Source organism: Elgaria multicarinata, chromosome 8 (assembly GCF_023053635.1).
Source record: "Elgaria multicarinata webbii isolate HBS135686 ecotype San Diego chromosome 8, rElgMul1.1.pri, whole genome shotgun sequence".
NCBI classification, from domain to species: Eukaryota; Metazoa; Chordata; class Lepidosauria; order Squamata; family Anguidae; genus Elgaria; species Elgaria multicarinata.
In genome coordinates this window covers 6,312,598-6,332,313 of record NC_086178.1, presented here as the reverse complement: position 1 = coordinate 6,332,313, position 19,716 = coordinate 6,312,598, and the positions used below count along the sequence as shown (strand labels likewise).

General features: G+C 45.6%; 1 protein-coding gene across 1 annotated transcript in view; it reads right to left on the bottom strand.

Moving 5' to 3' along the window:
• DIS3L2 (DIS3 like 3'-5' exoribonuclease 2) overlaps positions 1–19,477 on the bottom strand; it is a 316,408-nt gene extending 296,931 nt beyond the window's left edge. Inside the window, exons 1-2 of the mRNA XM_063131760.1 lie at positions 19,415–19,477; positions 12,637–13,343 (exon numbers count right to left, since the gene is read on the bottom strand). Coding sequence (XP_062987830.1) covers positions 12,637–13,327 — 691 coding nt within the window. The 5' untranslated portion in view covers positions 13,328–13,343; positions 19,415–19,477. The remainder of the gene's footprint in view (positions 1–12,636; positions 13,344–19,414) is intronic.
• Between the last annotated feature and the right edge of the window lie 239 nt (positions 19,478–19,716).

The following is a 19,716-nucleotide window of genomic DNA, read 5'->3' as shown; positions in this document are numbered from 1 at the left end:
CGGAGAGGGAGCTCCCTACTTTTCCAGACCCTGCCATGTGATAAATCCAGCTTCCTTTCTTTTCCGTATCCCGTTACTAAGATTAACGTCATCGGTAGAACAATAAATCGAATTTAAGTAAAAAAACCTGTTTGAGCCAATTGGCACACTGGCCTCCCGCTAGCTAGAAGCTCCCAGGACTCTGTTAAGATTTTCTCTCGTTTATTCCGGTTAGTTAGAAAGGTATCATTCCTGGATGGGCAGAAATTCAACACACAAGGCAGAAGAGGATACCTCAGTAAAAGGTAGTTTACCTTCACGGAATAACGGGCTCAAGTTAAAGGAAGCCAGATTCCAGCTGGACATCAGGAAAAACTTCCTGACTGTTAGAGCAGTACGACAATGGAATCAGTGACCTATGGAGGTTGTGGGCTCTCCCACACTAGAGGCCTTCAAGAGGCAGCTGGACAACCATCTGTCAGGGATGCTTTAGGGTGAATTCCTGCATTGAGCAGGGGGTTGGACTCGATGGCCTTGTAGGCCCCGTCCAACTCTGCTTTTCTATGATTCTACGATTGTATGATTCAAGTTATAGTCCGGGTTCGGATTATCACAGAGGTAAAAGAACCCATCGTGACGTCTCCCCCTAATCCTGCTGTGAGCATACCTGTTGTTTGCATAATAACCCATAATGCAGCGCAGGTTGGCGTGTTGGGCAAACCTGGTGTGTGGCGGTACCCACCCTACAGCCCACAACTTGCTTCTTTTATCCCGGCAATCATTCAAGCACCCCGAAAATCAGGAAATGCTGGAAGGTAAACACTGAGGTTCCCTGCAGAATTACTTCGGGAAGGACCACTGGTGTCCAGCAGGACCCAAGGCAATTTTATCAGCTGCTAGTGGCCCTAGCAGATTTTAATCAAGGCAATCAATTTTACTAGCAAGGAAAAGAAAGGCATTCCAATACTTATGAGATATACTTTTGATTGAAAGTACATGTGCATAGATTTGCCCAAGTACATGTGTCCTTATCATGACTAGACAGCTCCAAGTTTATTGTGGGGCATGGACTCCCAATGAGCGACACGCCGTGTTTACTTCTGGGCCCCAGAACAATTACTGGAGAACAGGGAGTCTCTCGCCTCCCCATCACCCCAACAACAGATCTCAGATATTCAGCTTTTGTCACAGTAAATCCCTGTAAACCAAGCGAGGGCAGGGCTGCATCTTTGCACAGGTATAAGGAGTGAAGGATGCCGGTGTAGTGGCTAAAGTGGCGCCCTGTTTTCCTTGCCATCTACCCCTTAAAAGAGGGGCTTAAAGCCCATGTCCGCAGACAGGGGAGTGGCGGATCCGTTGAGAGCTGGAACTAGGCCACTCTGGACCAGGAACCAACCCCAAAGACAAAATATACAGAGCAGGGGCTCCCTCTCAAGAGAGCCAGTCTGCACATAAGTGGCAAACGCGCATGTCAGGCAGAAGTGTACAGCTAAGAGGCTTATTTCATCATTTCTGTTGTATCCTTTGCTTGCCCTGTGTGTTTTCTGACTGTTTAATAAAGCTTGTTTTGTAGTCATTGGGCTTTGCCGCATAACTGGAAGTGTCTGACCCGAGTGCAAGGAAGGAACCCTCTAGGTGACCTGACCACTCAGAAATGCTACCATATAAAAGGATGGTGAAGGGGAATAACTAGTCTCCCCGAAAGAGAGAAAGTCACACATGGGTTTTTAAGAGATTCCCCACTTCCTCCAGTGGCAGATCCCAACACCCCATCCCAATTATTCAGAAGCCTCCTGACCCTCTGGTGAAACTTATTGGAGCGTTGGGCGGGGGGGAGAAGCAAGTGGGAAGAAGGAATGGGCAACTTTCCTTCCCTGAACTTTCCCAAGCTGGCTTCTCTCAGGATCTAAGCCAAAGTATCGCAAAAGTACTTTGGCAAAAAGAATCGCATCTTCCTCAATAAAACAGAAAACAACCTTTTCCTCTATATACTCATAAGAACAAAAGAAGTGCCCTGATGCTGGATCAGACCAAGGGTCCATCTAATACAGCACTCTGTTCACACAATGGCCAACCAGCCATCGGCCAACACAATGGCCAACCAGACATGGGCCAACCAGCCATTGGTCATCCTTGACCTGCTATGCACCCCATTCCTCAGGACTTGGTGGCTGCTTGTGCCCCAAGCTAGAGATGTAAAATTTCTAGAAATTTCAGGGGGTTTTCAGGGGGAAATTGAAATTTTCGGAAAAAATGAAAAAAAAAACAATATTAGCACTTTTTTACAGATTGAAAGTCACTTTGTTACTTTAGGAACATAAAATATAATTATGTACAAGTTGATTTGTCAACTTTGTCACAAGTTGATTTGTCACATTTGCTATATTAAAAGTATAGTGTATTCAAACAATTATAACAAATTGAATTTACTTTTTAAATTTTTACTTTCTTTTTGTAACAAATGGAGCTACAAGCTCCTGAACTGTAAAGAACCTCTTTGGTTTTGCCAATTTATGAGGAGCAGGCAAAAAAACAATTAAAAAGCAACAAAAGAAGAAGAAGAAGGAGGAGGAGGAGGATCAACATTAGTGACAAAGAAAATTATTTATGTCTCCGCTAGTCCTCCTCAGTGTCAAGCAGACATAAACCGCCCATTCCCATAAAAAAGAACTGAGAAAACGGGGGACCAAGATTCAATGAATATGCATGAAATTTAATCAGACTCATTTTCTGAGCTATCACTATTTCAGTTTCTGCTTCAGTGGCAGTGCTGCCCCCTAGAGGCATAAATGCATCTTGCTTTTGCATTTGAGAGGTGTAGTCTCAGTTTGCAACCTGGGACCTACTTGTACTCGGTGCAGAGAAATTGTAACAATCCGATACTGTACATAGTTTTTAGAAATCATCTGGAGAAGTAAATATCTGAACACCTCATGTTAACAATTTTATTCATCATGCTAAAATAAAACATTCCATAATCCACTTTTTCTTCATTTTTTTTTTCAATTTTTTTGGGGGAAAACAAAAAAAAGCCTTCAGAAAAAAGCCTTCCATATGATACCACATATGCACAGCCATGAAACTTTTTTTTTTTTTTTTAGAAAGGCACGTGGCTATTGGGATTGGAGTACTACATCTTGGCAAGATGGCTACTGAGAAACAGATTCCTAGTGAGCTTATCAGCACCCTACACCATGCCTCTGTAAGGCACTACCGATCCCAACATACATCAATTTCAAACCCACCCAATAAAAAAACCAAAACTGCACAAAATTAGCTAGCTTTCCCAAACACTTCCAATTGCCCGGGAATCAGACTGAAGAGAAATCTGAGCTGTCACCAAAAAAACCCCGGTGCAAACAAACACAAAATGGGTTTGGCGGCAAAACATTGCTTTAAAAACACCAGGAGTCGTAATTTATGAAGCATTCCTTCAACAAAAACAGATCTGTTCAGCACATTTTGCACAATCCCCAAATCAGTGCTTCAAAAACTCAACATGCAAGCGCACGAGGTCTGCTGGCCCAGCTTCCACAAGCAAAGGCAGCCTCCATGTAACCTGAAGGGTGACTCATCCCGAAAGATCAGAGAAGGCACAGTTTTGCAAGCCCAAATTGCGTTCAGTGGTTATCAGATATCTGTCCCTCAAACCACAACAGGAAGCGTTTTGACTCTACTTGATTGGAAGCAGCACCGAATAAACAGTGATTACAGCATGCAAATACAGCAGTGGTGCGGCCACCTGCAGAAAACAAGCCTTTAGCCTGAGTAGTGTTCAAAGTGCCACCACACAAACACCAAATTCTGATCTACCCACACGAACAAACTATTTATCAACCGGGAGAATTGATTTTGAATTATGTGATCATAGAATCATAGACTAGCAGAGTTGGAAGGGGCCTACAAGGCCATCGAGTCCAACCCCCTGCTCAATGCAGGAATCCACCCTCAAGCATCCCTGACAGAGGGTTGTCCAGCTGCCTCTTGAAGGCCTCTAGTGTGGGAGAGCCCACCACCTCCCTAGGTAACTGGTTCCATCGTCGTACTGCTCTAACAGTCAGGAAGTTTTTCCTGATGTCCAGCCGGAATCTGGCTTCCTGTAACTTGAGCCCGTTATTCCGTGTCCTGCACTCTGGGAGGATCGAGAAGAGATCCTGGCCCTCCTCTGTGTGACAACCTTTCAAGTCCTTGAAGAGTGCTCTCATGCCTCCCCTCAATCTTCTCTTCTCCAGGCTAAACATGCCCAGTTCTTTCAGTCTCTCTCCATAGGGCTTTGTTTCCAGACCCCTGATCATCCTGGTTGCCCTCCTCTGAACCCGCTCCAGCTTGTCTGCGTCCTTCTTGAATTGTGGAGCCCAGAACTGGACACAATACTCTAGATGAGGCCTAACCAGGGCTGAATAGAGAGGAACCACGACCTCACGTGATTTTGATCTAAAACTCTGATCTAAATCACCAAGAAAAAGGGGTGGATTTGATTCCTGATTTAAACCAAGGTTTCCAACTTTCTAATTCATATATTTGCTGAATATGCATGCATACTAATTGGCCGTCATAACTATTAAAATATATCTGTTTGCCATTAAATAGAGCTTTTATACTGCCCAGGAGCATAATGCAAAACATCTGGTTATGTAGCCCATAAATCTTTTGCACTACAGAATTCGATCCGCTTAGAGAGGAGACAGATTCCTGTTCGGCTGTCCCTGTATACAAGGATATTAAGCAAGATCAATCTCTTGCAAGTGAAGTGTCCAGAATTTCCCCAAAGCAAAGGCTGGTAGATAACTGGTCAAGAAAGTAACATGGATTTGTGAGATTGGCAAAGAATCTGCAGCTAGTGCAAAATGGTACAACTAGGATGCGAAGTGGGGCAGGGCAGCCAGAAATATATTTCACCAGTTCTGAAGGAGTTGAATGCGCTGCCAACAACCTACTGAGCCAAGTTGAAGGTGCTTGTATTATTATTAATTATTATTATTATTTACATTTGTATACCGCCCTATAGCCAAGGCTCTCTGGGTGGTTTACATAGGATAAAAACACTTAAAAACAATATACAAACATTTTAAATCACAAAAACATTCAATTTAAAACCACAAAAGCATACAAAAACAAACCCAGGCTCATTACATATTGCTAAATGCCTGGAAGAAGAGGAAAGTCTTGACCTAGCGCCGAAAAGATAACAATGTAGGCGCCAGGCGGGCCTCGTCAGGGAGACTGTTTCATGATTGGGGGGCCACCACAGAAAAGGCCCTCTCTCTTGTTGCCGTCCTCCGAGCTTCCCTCGGAGTAGGCACCCAGAGGAGGACCTTGGACGTTGAGCGCAGTGTACGGGTAGGTTCATGTTCGGAGAAGTGTTCCATCAGGTATTGTGGTCCCAAGCCATGTACTGGTATCTAAAGTTCTACATGGCTTAGGACTGCTTACCTAAGGGACTGCCTTCTCCCTTAAGTACCTGCCCAAGTATTAACATCGAGTGTGGATGCCTCCCGATGGTGCTCCATTTGTCTCGAGTTCGATACCTGGCAACCGGAGAGAAAGTGTTCTCGATACAGGCGCCCCAACTGTGGAACCCTCTCCTGGCTCCTAACGGTCAGCAGCAAGTCTGACAAGCTTTCAGCACCAACTAGAAACCTTCACCCACGCCTTTGCTTGATCGTTCTTTTTTGGCTGTATCATGTCAAGTGTCAACTACTGTGGTATTGTTCACTCTTTCTTTGATTGTGGGTGGGAACATTGGAAACTGCCTTATACTGAGTCAGACCATTGGTCCATCTAACCCAGTACGGTCAGCACTGACCGGCAGCAGCTCTTGAGGGTTTCAGGCAGGATTCCTTCCTTGCCCTACCTAGTTCTAATGTTGTTCCCCGCCTCCATCCAAAGGGAGAGGCAGGTAAGAAATAAACATATTATTATTATTACCTGGAGAAGCCGGGTATCGAACCTGGGACCTTCTGCATGCAAGCAGGGGCTCCGTCCCACTGAGCTATGGCTGCTGCCTATTCTGAAAGAGCCAAAACTAGCCACAGACTAGTTCATCAAGTACTGCTGGAACATATCGTATACATTTTAGTACAATTATTGTGGGCACCTATTGGATAATGCTGATAGGAAGCAGCACACACATGCTGCCGATACTGGAATAGTTTTTGAACTGCTTTTAAAGGGCTTTTTTTATTTAAAAAAATGAGTTTGTGAAAAGATGAGAGCTTATCCACAAGTATTTGTGGAATGACAAAAGTAAAATAATAATTATTATTATTTCTTACCCGCCTCTCCCTTTGGATCGAGGTAGGGAACAACATTAGAACAGGAATCAATACATCTTAAAAATTCTTGATTTTACATTGATCTGGATAGGCCTGCCGGAAAAGGCTAGTCTTTAAAGCTGCCTTAAAATCACACAGAGAGTTAATTTTACGAATCTCCTCCGGCAGGCCATTCCACAATCTGGGGGCGACAGAAGAAAAGGTCCTCTGGGAAACTGATGTCAGCCTAGTTTTAGATGACTGAAGTCAGTTCACCCCAGAGGATCTGAGTGTGCGGGGCGGACTGTAGGGGAGAAGGCGATCCCGCAGGTAACCTGGACCCAAACTATTTAGGGCTTTAAAGGTAATGACCAACACTTTGTACTTTGCCCGGAAACTAATTGGCAGCCAGTGGAGTGATTTTAATGTTGGGGTAATATGCTCACCCCTAGATGTACCGGTGACCAACCTGGCTGCCATATTTTGAACTAGCTGAAGTTTCCGAACTAGGTAGCCCTATGTAGAGCGCATTGCAGAAGTCAAGCCTTGAGGTTACCAGCACGTGCACTACTGTCTTTAGGTCTTCTGACTCTAAGAAGGGGGCGCAGCTGGCATATCAGCCGAAGCTGATAGGAGGCACTCCTGGCCGATGCATCCATCTGGGCTGTCATTTGGAGCGACGGATCCAGGAGCACCCCCAAACTGTGAACACAGTCTTTCAGGGGGAGTGTAGCCCCATCCAGAACCGGTTGACACACCTCCAAACCCAGGTTGTGGCCTTTGACAGCAAGCACCTCCGTCTTGTCTGGATTCAGCTTCAGTTTGTTTTTCCTCATCCAGCCCATTACCGCCTCCAAGCATTCATTCAGAGGAGACACACTATCCTTAGCTGATGCTGTTATTGAAGGCATAGAGAAATATATTTGGGTGTCATCAGCATACTGATAGCACCCCGCCCCATGCCTCCGGATGATCTCTCCCAGCGGTTTCATGTAGATGTTAAACAGCACTGGGGACAGGATGGCACCTTGTGGTACGCCATACAACAGCTCCTTTTTTGAGGAGCAATGATCCCCAAGCATCACCATCTGGAATCTACCTGAGAGGTAGGACCGGAACCACTGCAGCACAGCACCCCCCATTCCCAAACCCCTCAGGCGTTCCAGAAGGATACCATGGTCGATGGTATCGAAAGCCGCTGAAAGGTCCAAAAGTACCACCAGGGACACCCTCCCCCTGTCACTATTCAGGCGGAGATCATCCACTAAGGCGACCATAGCTGTCTCAACTCCGTATCCTGCCCTAAAGGCGGTTTGATATAGGTCTAGAAAATCTGTATCATCCAAGACTGCTTGGAGTTGGAAGGCAACTGCCCTCTCAATCACCTTGCCCAAAAATGGAAGATTTGATACTGGCCTGTAATTATTAAGGTCCAGGGGGTCCAGGGAGGGCTTTCTTAGAAGCGGCCGTACCACTGCTTCTTTTAAACATGGTGGAAAACTCCCCTCCCTGAGAGATGCATTAATAATATGTTGTAGTCTAACTGCATCTCCTCCCTGGGCGACCAGCCAAGAAGGACAGGGATCGAGAGGACAAGTTGTCTTCCTTACTCGTCCAAGCAGCTTGTCCACATCTTCGGTACTCACCAACTGAAACTGATCCAGTGTAATCCTACTCACAGAGTTGCTGGACACTTCAGCTTCTGTTATAACGATGGCATCTAAATTGGCTCTTATCCGAGAGATTTTATCTGTGAAATGATCATTAAATGCATCACAGCAAACTACCGAAGGCTCTAAAACTGGGTTCAGGGGAGGAGGTGCCTGAGTTAGACCCCTCACCACCCTAAACAGTTCTGCTGGATGCGAATTCGCAGACACAATGCGGTCAGAGAAGAAAGCTTTCTTCGCTGCACGTATTGCCACCCCATAGGAACGAAGGTGTTCTCTACGACGTGCCTTGTCGGATATGAGACAAGTTTTCCGCCATCGGCGCTCCAGTCGTCGACCTTCCCGCTTCAACTTCCTGAGATCTTCTGTGTACCAAGGTGCCCAAATGGAAGCAGGTCGGAGAGGACGTTTGGGGGCAATCGTGTCAATAGCCCTAGTTAGGTCTTGATTCCATCTATTGACCAGGGCTTCAACAGGATTGTCGACAATACCAGCCATAGCACCCTCTAAGGCTTTATGCTAATACCACAAGGGGTAATCCTGCAAGGGGTTACATGGGCCTGGCATACCGACAAACCCTAGCCAACCACCACTAGTCAGGGCTAAACACCCTGTTAGTGTGAAAAAATGCTTGATGTCAGATGATTTTATTGATTGTATCCCACTGTAAGATTATTTAAAAAGTAAAGCAGGTGATAAATTACACATATAAATAACTAATAAATCTTGGACATGGAAATGAACCTAGAATCATAGAGTTGGAAGGGGCCTATAGAGCCATCTAGTCCAACCCCCTGCTCAATGCAGGAATCCACCCTAAAGCATCCCTGACGGATGGCTGTCCAGCTACCTCTTGAAGGCCTCAAGTGTGGGAGAGCCCATGACCTATATAAATATCCTCTTTGGAGGCCCTACTCTATGCGCCTCCATCATCAGAAGTACAGAGAGTGGTTCTGAGAACCAAAGACTTTTCAACAGTGGCACCAGAATCGTGCAACTCCCCTTCTGAGGGAGGTTTGCTTTGCTCCATTGTCCTCCTATATTACTGAACTATTACTGTCACTACCAACGGGTTCGCTTTGTTTGTCTGTAGCACCTCAAAGCAGATCCCTTGATCCCTCAACCCTTGGCTAAGGGAGCATTGACCCTCCAGATGTTTTGGCCCAGAAGCTGCCCACCCCGACTTAAAGTCTAACATCTTTGCTATTCTAGTTCTGCCATCTACTCATGTTTGTTGCTATTTTCATTTATTTTTCTCAGATACTGTAATTTTAAGTAATAACAAGGTTGTGTTATTATCCTATAAAGCCCTAACCAACTTGGGACCAGGATACCTAGCAGGCTGCCTTCCCTTATACACACCCAGATGACATTTACAATCGTCAGAGGAGGTCCTGCGCCTCATTCCAAGACAAACAGAATGTTGTCATGAAGAATCTCAAAGGCAGGGCCTTCTCTGTAGCTGCACCCACCTTCTGGAAAACCCTCTCTCGTGCAATTCGGGAGGTGGAAAATGTAACATCTTTCAAACGCCTCCTGAAAATACGACTTTTTAGACAAACTATCCCTGGATTATAACTTTTTCTGGCATTATATGACATTTTTAAGAAAAAAAAGTTTTACATTTTGACCTTTGTATATTATGGCGTTAATTGTGAACAGTCCAGAGAGCCTTGGCCATTGGGGAATATAAATATGTAATAAATAAAATAAATAATAAATTTGTTAGCCATCTTGTGGATCCACAGCCCGAAAGGTGGAAGTATTATGAGTCTAACAATGAGGCAGGCTGGAATCAAAGAAATGAATTAATGGTGCAGCGCTTTGCATGTTTAGAAAGGAAGAACTATACTGTTGTTTTATACTTTGAATGTTTTTAATTTTTGTGAACCGCCCAGAGAGCTCTGGCTATTGGGCGGTGTAGAAATGTAATAAATAAATAAATAAATAAGAAAAACAGTGCTGGTCGAGGAATGGTGAGAATTGTAAGACTTTTTTTCTGCCTAAACATGTATAGGATTGTGCCCTAAATCAGATTTCAAGTCACTCTCATTCAATCCCTCCATGGCATAACAAGTAGTTATAACAATTGCCCTCTTCTAGACATTCACATTTTTTGGATCCTCCTGGTCAGGACAACCCAAAGCTCACCCACATCACTTCAGCCGCCAAGCTGAACTGAACGTTTGCTACTTATTTATAGCACTAAATTAGGGTGACCATATAGAAAGGCGGACAGGGCTCCTGAGTCTTTAACAGTTGTATAGAAAAGGGAATTTCAGCAGGTGTCCTTTGTAGGCATGCAGCACCTGGTGAAATTCCCCCTTCACGACAAGAGTTAGAGCTGCAGGAGCCCTGCCCTCTTTGGTATCTGGTCACTTGAGTATTGCTCTTGCAATACTTTCCATATGGTCACCCTAACTAAATGGTCCCTCGTTCCACACCTCCTCAAGTCTGAAGAAGGAATCTAACTACCTCCTCTACTCATCCACCCAACACCCAAATTAATCTGTACAATCCACACCTCAATATACCACAAACAGAAAGCAGGGAGCAAACAAGACGCCCCACCTATGCCTAACTGCACCTGTAGAGCCGAAACTCCACGTGCCTCTAGCAAGAATGGCTTGACTAGTTGCCTACCACGGTGGCACAGTGCAGCCATGAAGTCACTGCTAGGCAATCAGACCGTTTCTGAGTGAGGAATCCACGTGCATCAGCTGCCACTATGTACCAGACTTTTCTCTACTTCCTGTCTCTATTAGGCCTCCAATTTGGGGGAGATAACAAGTCTAATAACATAAGAAGAGCCATGCTGGATCAGACCATAGGTCCATCTAGCCTAGCATTCTCTTCACACAGTGGCCAACCACAAACAGGACACAAGTACAACAGCACCCTCCCACCCATGTTCCCCAGCAACTGGTGTACACAGGCCTACTGCCTCTGATACTTTTAGTGAGGAGTACACATGACTTTCTCTACCATCCTTCTGCACGCAAGCAAGGATTCATTCAGTAACTGCTGTTAATTGAATTTGAGTTGTTATTCTCCAATAAGGACAATTGGAAATCTACCAGAGAGATTATTAAACATTCCCAGGTGTCTTTAAACATTTAAAACCCCTTAAGGGACAAAACGTTGGGCACAGAACATGACAGTAAATAGAAATAAAGGGGGAGCAGGGAGAAGAGTTATTATTGATTTATTACCTGCAGCAGAAGCCAGTGAAGGAGAGGGAATGGTGAAGCACGGATAAAATAGATACAGCTGGTAGACAGGAGACTTCAGAGGAGCCAAGAGCATTAAATAACGGGGGTGGGGGGGGTGATTAGAAACAAACCCTATTTTCATCCGTAATGTGTGGGAAGGGATGCTTTCCTCTCAAGTTAAGTAAAGGCCCCAATCCTAAGAATCAGAACAGAAAGAGAGGAAAACCTCCACACACCTTCCTTCCCCACCCAGGAACGCAGGTGAAAGGAAAGGAATGCCCATGTAACAGTTGCTAGGGAACAATAATAAGACCTGGCACTTCTGTAGCACTTTAGATTGTTTGTGTACTAGAACACTAGGACCCTTATTGAGGTAGGGATAGGCAGAATAGCTATTGGTAGATCTCTGGGTGATTTGCCGAAGATCAGCAAGGGTCACAGATTTCCAACAGTTAAACAGTAAAATTACAGGTTAAAAACCGGTGTCACAGTCCTGCACGAACTGCTCATCTCTTCGGCTACATTTTTCACCTGTAAAATATGAGTATTGCTACCGGCCAGGCCTTGGTGAAGCTTTGCTAGCCAGTTTTGGTACTTGACATTCAAATACCATCATACTTGGATATGCAGGTCATCCCAGCGTATGGCTCAAGGGTGTGCGGAAAGCAATGGTCTCGGCCCTTTGAGCCACCGTTCTGCATCTAGCTCCTGACACCAGTTGGTGGATCTTGCTGTTCTAGTGAGAAATAAAGTAGACCCCAAAATCGACTTTAGTTTTCTCACCCTTGCTATAAGATAGGCCAGTATTATCCTCATACTACAGTTTAGGGGCGGGGAGAGGGCTGAGAGATCGTGGCTAGTCAGAGCACTGCAGGGGCAAGATTGCAACTGCATTTGGGCTACTTTGTGCCCACCATACAAGCCTTACACAGATCAGTACCAGCAGATCACATAGTGGGCTGCAGTAGTATGATTACACAGGCAATAGTGGCAGAACACCCTACATACAGCCGCACAGTGTCCCAGTGGGTGCTATTTCTGTGAGGGACCAGGGATCCATTTATATCCTGAGCAGGCCAGGTGAGACAAGGTGTGCCCTTCTTTAAAAAGAGGCGCTCCGTGCCTTGTAATAATGAACGGGCACAAACAAGTTCACTGCCTTGGTGGCAAGCCCAAACAGAGAGCTATGGGGGGAGTTTCAGGATGGGTAAGGCTAGCAACACAGACCAGGCACAAGAGACAGAGATTCACAGGGCTGGAGAAATTCCAGCCACCTAAGGGTTGGGTTCAAGGGAAGTTCTAAACATCAGAAAGATGCATATTTCCCAGTCTGGGACGAACCTCACCTCCATTTCAAACTAGAAGCAAGCCTTCAGGTAATGGTGGTGGTAATACAAGTCCCTGTAATGCCAGTGGTAACATGCCACTCATCACGTAACAATCCCACCCAGAGTATTCATAAGCCATTCACCGCTCGCCCCCACAAGCCACCGCAATCATTTAAGACACTCAGGAGCTCACCATGCACTTGGGTAGGAGAAAAGAGTCCGCCCTTCCTGGCATTCATTGTGGGCAAGTCCATGCTGAAGTGTCCGGCGGAGGCACAGCCGTCTGCTCTGTCCAAGGTGGCAGGAGCGTCGCTGCTGCCTTTGCCCCCCCACAGCTCCTCTCTGTCCCTCTCTCCGGAGCTGGAGGTTTTCTGCTGAAAGCCGCCCAGTCTGGGCAATACCTGCTTGCTCCTTAAGAAGACAGCTGTATCTCCATGCTGATTAGGAGAGATGCCATCCTCTTCTTCCACTACCTCATCGTCACCGCTTTTGCCAGCACTGGGATCTCTTTGGTGATGCTGCCGCTTGACGGAACCTTCCTCTTTACTGTCGTGCAGTCGTTCAAATCTTCCCAGCTCCAGCTGGCCTGGCTGCAGGGTTTTGACCGGCGAACCGCCGAGCGCTTTCACCCCATTTTTCGACAGAGCCTCTCTCACGAGGCCTCTTTTCAAGGACAGCTCCACATCCGAACTCGAGTCATTGAGGGCACTCGTCTCTTCCAGCTGCAGCTTCTGAGCGATGTGGTTCAAGTAGGACCGGAACCGCCCACTGTGGTGCTTCTGCACAAGCCTGGCATAGGCGTTCTTCTGAGGGATGGTGGGCTTGCTTATGCCATCTTTGGTAGCATGGATGGGAGCACCTCGCACATAGCCTTGGGGTTCCATCTCCCAGGAATATTACCTGCCATCAAAGGAGCGCAAACGTAAGCTGCACGTGGAACAGAAGAGCGACTTTATTTCCTTACATCAAAACAGCGACATGATAGAACTATGCGAGGAAATACAGGCAAAAAAGCTGAAGAATTGACACACGCTAAAGGTACAGAACGCCAAAGATGGGAATTCATATTTTCCAACAACCCTCCTCACCAGTCCACATCCTTACCCACCACGAGAGTCAGCCACTCCTGGCTCTAGGTACTACACGTGTCTCTCTTCCCACTCCTCTCCTACCTCCTCGGCCCTCGGTTCCCTAAGCCTGCTAGTTAACATTCCTCTCTGGATCCCTTGGGCCCCACGTGAGGCTTCCTCAACCCCGAAGCTCGGTTCACTTTCCACTTCCTTCACAGCAGCTCTGCTCATTTTTCAAATTACATGCCAGACGGTTCCCTCTCAGTAATGGGAATGTTTGTGGAGCAACTCAAAGCTCAGAGGTTAGTTCACACACAGGTGGAAGCCCATTGAAACCGACATACATACAAGCACAATGCTAGGAGGGATTCTTTCAATAGAAAGCTGGAACTGGACTTGGGACTCATAATAGTTGGTCGTGCTTTCTTCCCCAGAACTACAAACATTCCCCTTAGCCTTTACTCGGGGGGGGGGGGGAGGGAGTGGGGGGAGACTCGCTTGTACTTCAGTTTGTTCTGTACTTTTATTACATCAGAAGACACACAATATTAAGTTGCATAAGAGTAATTCAGGAGTGACCAGCTTACAACCCGTATAGTGTAAATGGGCATATTCCAAAGAAGAAGAGAGAGAGGCATTTGGGCCAAGTATTCCCATCCCAACTATGCATAAATCATGTCCACTCACTCTGCTCCTAAGAGAGTCTGGCCAAACTAAAGCAGCAGTCATGATGCAAGAACAAAACCTAATCATGTCCATCCTCAGGCTCTCCAAAAATAACTCTCTCTTTTTTTTTTCTTCCCCTGAATCGCTTACAAGGATTTCAACAGGAAGGGCGGAGATTCCCTCGTAAGTGGCAATCTCTGGCAGCTGAGGCCAGCACAGCCCCTTAGTCCAGGGTGAAGGACCAGAACATGTATAAAAAGTTCAGCATGCAGAGGGAAAGTACAGCGGAACTGGGACCACCTTGCCGAGGAAATAGCATAGAGACCTCAAGAAAGTGTATCGAAAGTGTATCGAATAGGATGATCAGGGGTCTGGAAACAAAGCCCTATGAAGAGAGACTGAAAGAACTGGGCATGTTTAGCCTGGAAAAGAGAAGATTGAGGGGAGACATGAGAGCACTCTTCAAATACTTCAAAGGTTGTCACACAGAGGAGGACCAGGATCTCTTCTCGATCCTCCCAGAGTGCAGGACACGGAATAATGGACTCAAGTTAAAGGAAGCCAGATTCCGGCTGGACATCAGGAAAAACTTCCTGACTGTTAGAGCAGTACAACAATGGAATCAGTGACCTAGGGAGGTTGTGGGCTCTCCCACACTAGAGTAATTCAAGAGGCAGCAGGACAACCATCTGTCAGGAATGCTTTAGGGTGGATTCCTGCACTGAGCAGTGGATTGGACTTGATGGCTTTGTAGGCCCCTTCCAACTCTGCTATTCTATGATTCTATGATTCTACATACATGCTAGCAATACACACACACACACCCCTCTGGAAAGAGCAGACGATTTTAACTTGGTGTGGGTGATCCTTCCAACCTTAGGTACGGTCCTCAAGGTGACTCACAGCAAAAGCAGAAGGGCAATGAATATGGTCAGCAGTCACATCCAGACCATTAACAAAAGTATTCTCCCAACAGCGTGCTTCACATTGTGGAAGTCCCCAAAGACCCAGAGAATGGGTGGAGTAAACACTCTTGACCAAGGTGCAATAACACCTTGTGGCCCGCTTGCATTGGCTGCCTATATGTTTCCGAGCCCAATTCAAGGTGCTGGTCTTAACCTATAAAGCCCTACATGGCTTGGGACCACAATACCTGATGGAACGCCTCTCCCGACATGAACCTCCCCGTACACTGCGCTCAACATCTAAGGTCCTCCTCCGAGTGCCTACTCCAAGGGAAGCTCGGAGGATGGCAACAAGGGAGAGGGCCTTCTCAGTGGTTGCCCCCCGACTGTGGAATGATCTCCCCGATGAGGCTCGCCTGGCGCCAACATTGTTATCTTTTCGGCGCCAGGTCAAGACTTTTCTCTTCTCCCAGGCATTTTTAACAGCATTTTAACAGCATTTAACAACGTTAAGTTTGTTTTTAATGGACCCCACAATTGTTGTTTTTAAATGGATACTGTTGTTTTTATACTGTTTTTATGTGTGTGTGTGTGTTGTTGTTGTTTTTAAATTGTATACTTTTAATGTTTACTATTTTTAAATGTTGTAAACCGCCCAGAGAGCTTCGGCTGTGGGGCGGTATATAAATGTAATTAAATAAATAAATAAATAAATAAATAAATAAATAACAGTAAGTCACCACAACTGAGACTCTAGACTGGAAACTCAAGATATCACCACAACTTCATTTTAAATCCAGTGAGCTTCTTTGCTTGCCACAAATAGAAACTCTATGTACTGAAGCAGTCTACCTTGAAATACTAGGTGCCAAAACAAACAACAGAGGATGGCCTTCATCTTCATACCCTGCTTATTATAAGCATCTCTCTGTTGGAAACAGACCACTAGAATAGATGGACTTTAGCCTGATCCACAATGACAGTTCTTACGTTTTCAGTTCTTTTCAGACATCCCTGTCATCTGTCAATTAACACGGGCACACAGATGTCCGGATTGGAAGGAAGGGCAAACATTGTTTTGACCCACATGGAAGACAGCAGAGAAACAAACACACACGTCCCAGGGTATCTATTCCCTCCTCCTTATAAAACCTGCAACACAATGAATCCCTTTCAGTGAAAAACACCGGGTGCCACCAAAGCAGCACATGAAAAAAACAAGCCCATTAAGCCAGAGACTTTGCTGTCTTTTCCAACAAATAAACGCAAGGAAATACATCCCTGCTCTGAGAAGCTTAAAATCTAACATTTGACACAGAGTAGACAACAGAGGATGGGATGGAAAATGGAGGCAGGAATAAACAGGGGAAGAATATGCATTTGACTCAGCAACATGTACTTTGGTTTAATTAATGGCACTGCTGACTCAATGAGAGGACGGGGCCCAGCCCTTCTAAGAACTGCAACAACCACATAAGCAGGCAGCAAGCAGCCACAGAGAACGATACATGGACAGAGGCAAGGGAGGGGGAAAAGAAGAGACCCAGCATGTCAGCATGGCTTGCGAGGAATCCACTGAGGAACTATCATCAATTTTACCGAAGCACTATGCAACACTTTGCTTGAGATGGCTGAAAGCATGGGGTGCTAGACCTTTTGGGGTATGAAAAATACAGTTGCCAACAAAGCAGAGAATGAAAATAAAAACAGGCCCGTTCAGAGACTTTGCTACATTTTCCAACAAGTAAGTGCAAGAGAATGCATCCCTGCCCTGAGAAGCTTAAAACCTAACATTTGACAGAGGGAAGGGATGGGAAATGGAGGCAGGAATAAACATGGGAAGTAACATGTACGGGACCTACTGAAGAGCTACCATCAATTTTGCCTAGGCGCTATGCAACACTTTTGCTTTAGATGGCCTAAAACTTGAAGTGCTAGAACTTTTTGGGGTTCAGGAAATGAACACAGAGGAAACTAGGTGCACTCTTATGTACTTCTTATACCCCTAACTTCCCATAAAAAAACCTCCCCCCCCCAAAAAAAAACCCTGCCTCAATGCCACACACTCACACAGATGCTCCACCATCACATATTGCAGAGAACTTCTCTCTGCTTGGTGTGTTTATTTACTCTGCAGTAGCTTGCCCTGCACTAGCCTCTTCAGAAGCAGCCACAGTCGTTATTAAAATATAAACACTTAATAGAACATTTAACCTCACAGTGCTTGTATTTAATAACAATAATAATAATAATAATAATAATAATAATAATATATTTCTTATCCGCCTCTCCCTTTGGATCGAGGCAGGGAACAACATTAGTACAGGAATCAACACATTTTAAAAATTCTTGATTTTACATTAATCTAAATAGGCCTGCCAGAAAAGGCTAGTCTTCAAAGCTGCCTTAAAATCACAGAGAGAGTTAATATTACTCCAGGGGCGACAGAAGAAAAGGTCCTCTGGGAAACTGATGTCAGCCTAGTCTTGGCTGACTGAAGTAAATTCTCCCCGGAGGACCTGAGTGTGTGGGGTGGATTGTACGGGAGAAAGCAATCCCGCAGGTAACCTGGACCCAAACCATTTAGGGCTTTAAAGGTAATGACCAACACGTTGTTTTATCTCTGCTCGGTTGCCTTTAACTATTGCTTTATACTTTACACTCCTCTCCGTTGTATAGGGTGACCATATGGAAAGGAGGACAGGGCTCCTGTATCTTTAACTGTGGTATTGAAAGGGGAATTTTAGCAGGTGTCATTTGTATATATGGAAAACCTGGTGAAATTCCCTCTTCAGGAGCTATACTAGAGTGACCACATACAAAAGAGGGCAGGGCTCCTGCAGCTTTAACTGTTGCGATGAAGTGGGAATTTCACCAGGTTCTCCATATATACAAACGACACCTGCTGAAATTCCCTTTTCAATGCAACTGTGAAAGCTCCAGGAACCTTGTCCTCCTTTTCATAGGGTCACCCTACCGTTGTACCGTTGGCCCCCTGGTTATGGAACAATTTGCCACTGGAGATTAGACAGGCTCCCACTCTCAATTGCTTCAAACGCCTTTGTAAGGCGGTTTTATTTTCACAAGAGTTTGGGGAGGGGGCGGTTTAAATTAGGGGTTGAGGGCTTTTAATGGTTTGAGGGGGAGGGTTTTAATGGAATCGTCTTAATGTGGGTTGAGGGTTTTAATAGGATTGTTTTATATGTTGTTATAAAGCGCCTCGATGCCAGAAATGGTGAGGCAGCGCTATAAAAATGCTTTAAATAAATAAAAATAAATAAACAGTATGTTATCGATAACCCTGCAAATGATTGTGGAGGAACCCGAAAGGGCGAGTTCCCTTGGCTCGCTGAGTGGTGGTCAAAGACTCTCAAGACACAATTTCTCTCATCTTGGAAAAGTTTTATTACGAGCAGTGCTGCAAGGTGGCAAACCCCAGAGGATCTGAAGGACTGCCCACTAGTTACAGGTGAAGCTAAGATACTTAGAGGGTAACACCCACAGAAGCAACAACAGAACTTCCTCATATAATAAACCAATCATAATACAGTTTTGCAATACAGTAACCAATGACAGACAAGGCATTTATGCATGTGCAGAGTGCAGATAATTCTAAGACTAGAAAAAAATACGTAGATGGGTATTGCAATCCTGTAATGTCTGTTCCTTTGTGGTTACTACTCTTCCTGGCTCACACTCTGACTAATGTGGTTGAGCGATATATTTTCGGTTACAGTTTGGGTCAAATCGCTATAGAACTTCATTTCTAATAGAAGGGGCTTACATCAAAACAGGGTGGGTGCAGATAAAATAGCACCATTCACACATTTCCTTGACAACGATCCTATCAATACATTGATGGTGCTATATAAATAAAATAATAATCAATTATTTCCTTTGGGGGGGGGGGGAAACGAGCCTGTTCAGCTAAAAATGAATAGGGACAGCCGAAGCGTATGCAAACTAGGGTTGTTTGGGTTTTATTTATTCACCGCTCTGAAATTTTTCAATGGGGAGCGGTATATAAGTATTCTAAATAAATAAATAAAAATAAATAATTTTTATTTTTATTTTGGTGGGGGAGGGGTGAGTGAGAGAGTCAGCAGCTCGGTTCTGGGGCTACAGAGGAGCCATGGATTAACTAGGGCGGGGTGGGGGGGTGAGGGCAAGAGGCGGGGAAGCCCACGGGGGTCTCCACCCCACCCCTCTTGGGAGCCTGGCAGGGCTAGACAGGGAAGGGTCGGCGTGGGGGGGTAACACAACCTCTCCCCACCACCACCAAGGTAGGGCAGCTGCAGCAGGCAAGAAACCACCCCCTCCTCACACTCACCTGCCCAAATTCGCATCAATAGCAGCTCCACAATCCCCACTTCCTGCCTCCTTCTACTTCCGGGTTACGCAGAGGGCATTGTACGGGCCGCGGTAGGGCTCAAAACGCCCCGGAGCGCGAAGTCTCCTCGCCTGTCGGGGAAGAGCGCTGCAGCCCTTAGCAACCGGGCCTTGTTGACTTGGGAGCAAAGGCTTGCTGGGCCACGTGTCTCGCATTTTCACTCAAGGCAACCAGAACGCTTACTCCACGTTGTTTATTTCGTTTGCATAGGGTGGCCCTATGAAAAGGAGGACAGGGCTCCT